General features: G+C 34.5%; 1 protein-coding gene across 1 annotated transcript; it reads left to right on the top strand.

Moving 5' to 3' along the window:
* Window positions 1-724: 724 nt before the first annotated feature.
* LOC148195406 (uncharacterized) lies at window positions 725-1793 on the top strand. Its single transcript, XM_088094286.1, has 3 exons — window positions 725-834; window positions 911-1168; window positions 1253-1793. Exons 1-3 carry the CDS (start codon window positions 725-727, stop codon window positions 1791-1793), a joined length of 909 nt encoding a protein of 302 aa, XP_087950412.1.
* Window positions 1794-6954: the final 5161 nt, after the last annotated feature.

Below are 6954 nucleotides of genomic sequence, written 5' to 3'. Positions count from 1 at the left end.
TTGGAAAAAACTGTTAGAGAAAATCCCCAAGTAAAGGGAAAGGAAATTCGTGAGAAGATAAATAGAAAATGGAATGTAGATGTATCTAGATGTATGGCAAAGGCCATTGCTTCAGACCATGTTGATGGGTCTTTCAAAGACCAATATAGAAGGATTTATGATTATGCGAATGAGGTTTTAGCTCGTAATCCAGGATCCACAGTAAAAGTCAAAGTTGAAGAGAATGTGGATGGAGCCGTTTTTATGAGGTTTTATACATGTCTAAAGGCCTGCAAGGATAGTTTTGTGTCCTGCAGGCCAATTATGGGGTTGGATGGTGCTTTTCTGAAAGGAAAATATGGTGGTGAAATGTTAACTGCTGTTGGTAGAGACGCAAATGATCAAATGCTACCTCTTGCGTATGCTGTGGTGGAAGTAGAGAACAAGGATACTTGGAAATGGTTCCTTGAACTTCTGGTTGAAGATCTCGGTGGGGAGGAAGTAAGTTCATCATTTACGTTCATGTCGGACCAGCAAAAGGTAATGCACATGAGCTATTCCCTGATTATGTTAATTAACTTTAATATTGAAATTATATCTCTAACAACACTGTCATAATTTCATTGAACAGGGACTACTACAAGCTGTACAAGAAGTGGTGCCTGGAGTTGATCAACTTTTTTGTGTTAGGCACTTATACGCTAATTTTAGAAAGAAATTCCCTGGAAAACAACTAAAGTGTTTGATGTGGAAGGCAGCTACAACAACCCATCAACAAGCATGGGAAGCAGAAATGAGAAATATTAAACAGCTTAACGATGACGCTTTCAAATACTTGTTAAAAATCCCTCCCAGGTTTGTATTTAAATTTCTATTGTTAAAAATGTGCCAAGTTTTCACAGTAACATTGATGAACATATATATGTTTTAGGTACTGGTCAAGATCAAGATTTAGCAGCAAGCCTCAGTGTGATACTTTGGTTAACAACATGTCTGAGGCTTTCAATAGTGTAATGGTGCATACAAGGTCTAAGCCAATCGTAACCATGTTAGAGGAAATCCACCTTTACTTGATGAAGAGATGGGCAACTAACAGGACAAAAAGTCAATCACTTTCTGGGAACATTTGTCCAAAAATCAAGACTAGACTAAAGAAAGAGTCTCAGTTAACTAAATATTGGATACCGTGGTAAGAATGAGGTTTGTTCACTTATGATTTCTTTTAAAATAAGTGGTTTATGATTATAATGTGTTTCTTGTTTTGATTTTACAGCTGGTCAGCCAACAAGATTTTTGAAGTTCGCCATGTGTCCCAAGCTGGTGACAAATTTGTAGTCAATTTAGATGAAAATTTGTGTACATGCAGGAAGTGGGAAATCAATGGCATACCATGTTGCCACTCCTTAGCTGCTATGAAATTCCTAAATCTTGATGCAGAGGAATTCATTCCATGTTGTTTTAGGAAGTCAACATATGAAGAAACATACTCTTCAATTGTCTATCCAATAAATGGTAACAATCTGTGGGAGATTACCACTTATGATGATGTCCTCCCTCCACCAAAAAGAACATTGCCTGGGAGACCAAAGAAGAAGCGAAGGTTGGAGCAATGGGAGTTGGTGAAGGATGACAAAAGAATGAGGAAGGGTGGTTTAAAGAAAAGATGTGGCATTTGTAAGGAACTCGGCCATAACAGGACTTCTTGCACCAAAGCAAAACAAACAATTGCTTTGAACTCTCAACAAACACAACAAAGTAACCCATCAACTCAACCAATCATGCCATCATCAAATGAGGAAGAAGCTGCAGTTTAAGGGGATAAATGAACAAATTCAATGTCTTTTTTATATCTTTTTGTAATGTGTGTCATTTGAACAACAATTTTGTAATCTTTTTCTATTAGACAGCAGTTTGGTCATCTTTTTCTATTAGACAACAACTTGGTGATCTTTTTGTATTAGACAGTAGTTTGGTAATCTGTTTGTATTAGACAGTAGCTTGGTGATCTTTTTGTATTACACAGCAGTTTGGTAATCATCAGATAATGTCATTCTGCTTTTATCAATCTGTATTTTGATGTTTTATATTGGTTTCTTCACCTCTGCTTATCAATGAAATCAGTCTGTTTCTTCACCTCTGCATATCAATGAAATGACTCTATATTTTGATGTTTTATATTTGTTGTACACTTTTGTCCAGATATATGCCTTATTATTGGGTGATGCAAAATTCTTTAAAAAGTGACCCTGAGCAATGCAGAGTTTTTTAGACTCATAAAAACACCTCAGATGTGCATGACGTAGGTGTATGATAGCAATATATAGACTCATAAAAACATAACAACTTCAACATAATAACATTATTTACTCATCACATTCCATAACAAAAATAGAATTTTTCACTAATAACAAGTCTGACTTTCATTGAAATGGAAGAAAGGTACAACACGGTTACAACCCATCAGCCCATTCTCATCAACATTGATACGCAAATTGTGTTTATTACACATAAAAGAAAAACCAAAAATATCAACACCTTCATCCACTTTTCAACAACTAACAAAGATTTCTCAAACTTAACTAAAATTTTCCTATTACTATCCATTTCTTCACTGTGCACCGAACTTTCTTTGTTTCCTTCACACTTCAAGCATTTGCCCCTTTCCTCTTCCACAACATCATTGAACCATTTGAAGTAGTTGCAACCACCCTCTTCAGCACCACTCTGTATAAACAACAATCTCTTCTCAAAAACACTTCCACATAATACAAACGTCAAATAAATCATACCTTATACTTCGAGCATCCCCAAAATTGCTTGCCACGATTCTTCAAAGTTTTAGCAGTTCTCATCGCACATCTGAGTCCATAGTGGCAAATCGGTGAACACACATTACGGTTCTCCTTCCGCCACACATTGCATGTCGACGAACAACAAGAATGCTCCTTCGACATCATCTCCGAACAACTACGTTCTTAAACCCACCCAACTGCGTCGAACCAAAATTCCCTTCTTGCAACAAGCTCAACAGCCTCCAACACGAACCTCGCTCGTCGCTCTCGTTAACCAATTTAGAGATTTCTTCAATTTAGGGATTCCTTCATTTAAAACCTTCAATTATTCTGTTCGAAATCAAAACGTTGCATTTTGATTTAAAAATTTTACTTTTTTAAATATAAAAACTCACCAATAAGTCAGGTCAACAACAACAGTACTGTGCCACGTTAGTACCATTTGGTCGTCTCAGCAATCCACGCATCAATTTCTTTAACGCCGTCCAGCCAACTTAACGGGAAGGTCTCAATTGATTTAAATTTTCAAAATTAAGGACCATTTTGACACACTTTAGAAAACGAGGACCTATATGAGACATTCCTAAACAAATAGGGATGTCGAAAAGGATTAAACCTAAAAGTAATGATTTTTGCATCATAAGGTGTTTGAATCTACATGCATATTAATCATATGAGTTCAAGGGTTTCTAGGTTTGGCTAAGAATCTACTTTGATTAAATTTAGGAACTTTCATATGATTAAATGAGTTTTTGCTATCAATTGAGAATGTACTTTGATTGATGGTAATAATTTCAACTATAATTAATTGAGAATTTATTTTGATTAGTTAGCTTTTAATTTGGTTAGGAGATTTAAGAATAGACATGATTAAACACAATAGAATTTGATTGAGAATGTACTTTGGTTGAATTCATTGTGAAATAATCTAGGAAGGTCTTGCATTTGATTGAGAATCTACTTTGGTTAACTACATGATCGCCCTCAAATTAATTAAGAATGTACTTTCATTAATTTGAAACTTGAACAATAATCAATTGAACAATGATCTATGGATAACCGATGATGAATCTATCTTGGAAAAGCAGTGGAATTAGTCTATTTCATCATAATTGTTTCTAAGTTTCCTCTTTGTTCTTCAAACATGAATTCCATTAGCATAGTTTCTCACTTTTATTGTTGAGTATTGCATTGCATTCATAAGATTCAAATATTGAAAATCAATTCCATATTTGTTGGGAGACGACTCAGGGTTACTTTAACCCTATCTACTTTCTTGACTATTGACTTGGCAATACTGAAGTTTCCTTGAAAAGTAGTATTAATTTGATAACTTCAACGATAGCGTATCATGTAGTATAGGGACAACCTAGGGTATCAATCCAAGGACATGGTACTTATTAAGTTTAGAATTATAAAATTAAGTCCTAATTTTATTAAAACAAAGTGGGGAAAAATATAAAAGGATAATCTAAAATATGAAACTATCTAATAATGCATGTATCTTCTTAAACTAAGGATTGAATGAATGAAACAAAATTGAAATATGCAATGCGTAATTCCAATAATTGTAAACAAAGTCTAAAACATGTATTCTAATTAATCAATGCAATTAACAATAGTGAATCGACATATAAAATGGAATGCAAAGTAAGAATCTAAAATGATTACAGTGAATGAAAAAAAACATTAACACATAACAACTAAAAGCAAGATTGAAACAGATTGAAAAATAAAGTAAGATTAATACAGTCTTGGCAACAAGATTAATATGAACACTTAAAGCATACTGTGTCTCAAGAAGACATCTTGGAAAAGTAGGCCCTCTTTAGGGTCCTAAGGTATCTGAATCAAATACCAATGATATGCATAATTTCCTTTAAATCTCAAATCAACCCTAATTGCCTAACTATACTTTCCTTACCCTATAGTCCTCTAAAACAGATTACCAAAATTCAAAACCTAGACTAACCTATACTACAACGTGAACAAAGGTTAAAAGAAACATTGCTAATGAATAATGATCATTTTAAGAAAATAAAATGAACATAAAAGAAAAATGAAAACTAGGAACATAAAGGATGTAAGTAGTTCAATCAAAACCTAACTAAATGCAAGAACTGTAACTTGACAATGTAATCAAACTAAAATACAAAATTAAAAAAGTAGAGGTACTGGGAAATTAAAATGGCAGAAAAGAAAATTGAAATAAAGACAATCAAGAATGTAAAATAAAATAACTAAAAATATAGAACTTGTATTAAAAGCTGAAATCAAAATTACAAGATACCAGAGTTTCCCAAAAATCCACTGTTTGTCACCCAATGGAATGATCCAAGAACTTCTATGAAGAAATCAAAGTTTCTACTCTACGAAAGCTTTAAAGTCTAAAAGTAATGCAGGAATTTGGAAAACCCTAAGCTAGGTGGCATCTATCACCCACTACTCACATATTCTACACATTACAAGACTTCCTATTATATAGGGAAAGTCAAAAAACGAAAAAGAAAGTGTCGCAACCGGAATCGCGACGGGATGACGATCCAAAAAGAAAATCGGATTTTGGAGAAGAGATTTGAAGTCGCCACCATGGTTTATTATGGGAAACTACGGAAAAACCATAAAACGATAAAGCACGATCCACGAAAACCAGATTCTGGGTTCGGAAGTCGGTTACGCGTGGGGAAGGTGTTAGCACCCCACAACGCCTGCCCTAAGGCAGTACCTTTAACTAAATGCACGAATATGATGTGATTTTCAAAATGTTTAACTATCCCCTAAAATAAAATTCTAAAATAAACAAAACATATTTTTTAGTTTTTTGGGCCCGACAAGGATTGACCTTGCTCCTACGTATTCTCATTCAAAATGAGAAATCAGGGTTACGTAGTTCTTTTTGAAAATGTTTGAGAGATTTGTTTGAGAAATTGATTGAAAGATTCGTTTTGAAATGATTTTGGGATTTTTGGGAAGTGAACCTGACAAGGACTAGCCTTGCTCCTACGTATCTCCAATCTTGATGGAGAATCAAGGATCACGTAGTTCTGGTTAGCCATTTGTTTGTTGTTTGAGATTTTAGATATTTTTAGTTTTTTTGTAGATTTCTTGTTTTCTGTATTTTTATAAAATAAAGAGAAAAGGTTTTTTAGCACAAGGACGATGTGTGCGATCACACATGTGCCTTAACCTTTAAAATATATTTTTGTAATTTTACTTAAGAAAAGGAAAAGGTTTTTAGCACAAGGACGATGCGTGCGATCACACATGTGCCTAAACCTTTAAAATATATTTTTGTAATTTTATTTAAGAAAGGGAAAAGGTTTTTAGCACAAGGACGATGCGTGCGATCACACATGTGCCTAAACCTTTAAAATATATTTTTGTAATTTTATTTAAGAAAGGGAAAAGGTTTTTAGCATAAGGACGATGCGTGCGATCGCACATGTGCATAAACCTTCAGAATATATTTTTTGTAATTTTATTTAAGAAAGGGAAAAGGTTTTTAGCACAAGGACGATGCGTGCGATCACACATGTGCCTAAACCTTTTAAATATTTTTATTATTATTTGAGAAGAAGAAAAGGTTTTAGCACAAGGACGATGCGTGCGATCACACATGTGCCTAAACCTTTTAAATATTTTTATTATTATTATTTTTATTGTTTATAAAAGGATATTTAAAAAAGGTAGATAAATATTTAGAATGGAAACCAAAGGAAAGATAAAAAATAAAAATAAAAGATAAATAAATAAATAATGATAAGTAAATAACAAAAGGTGTGGAGGTGCTTAAATAAGAGAAAGGGGTGTCTAAGCTATTTTTCCTTTCATACACGGATTGGGCCTAAGCCCAAGTGGGAGAAGGGGTGTGAAAACGAAACAAGGGGCTGCAAACCAAATTAAATTCCGATAACATATTGGGCCAAAGCCCAAGTGGAAAAAGGGGCTCGACTTCGAAGAAATGGAGGTGGCAGAGGAGAAACGGTCAGAAGAAATGGGGGTGGCAGAGGAGAAACGGTCTGAACCTAGGCCCAAGACCTTCTTCCCAGCTGAAACACTAGGGGTTCTACCCCTTTCCTCCCATTCTCACTCATTCGAAAAAATGAAAGAGACCAAAGGAGCCGCCCCAAGTTCTCTCCTTTCCCATCTTCTTCCTGCGAGAGAGAAGCACCATACCCCTCCA

This window comes from Vigna umbellata, chromosome 7 (genome assembly GCF_029865625.1).
Source record: "Vigna umbellata cultivar VRB3 chromosome 7, Vumbellata_1.0, whole genome shotgun sequence".
Lineage (NCBI taxonomy): Eukaryota > Viridiplantae > Streptophyta > Magnoliopsida > Fabales > Fabaceae > Vigna > Vigna umbellata.
Note: the sequence above shows the minus strand (reverse complement) of the source record. Positions and strands in the feature narration are given on the sequence as shown.

Bases quoted from the DNA above. Each gene is read 5' to 3' on its own strand.
- LOC148195406 (XM_088094286.1), top strand. From the start codon at position 725: ATGTGGAAGGCAGCTACAACAACCCATCAACAAGCATGGGAAGCAGAA. The intron at 835-910 runs GTTTGTATTTAA...TATATGTTTTAG, and splicing joins TTGTTAAAAATCCCTCCCAG to GTACTGGTCAAGATCAAGAT. The intron at 1,169-1,252 runs GTAAGAATGAGG...TTGATTTTACAG, and splicing joins ACTAAATATTGGATACCGTG to CTGGTCAGCCAACAAGATTT.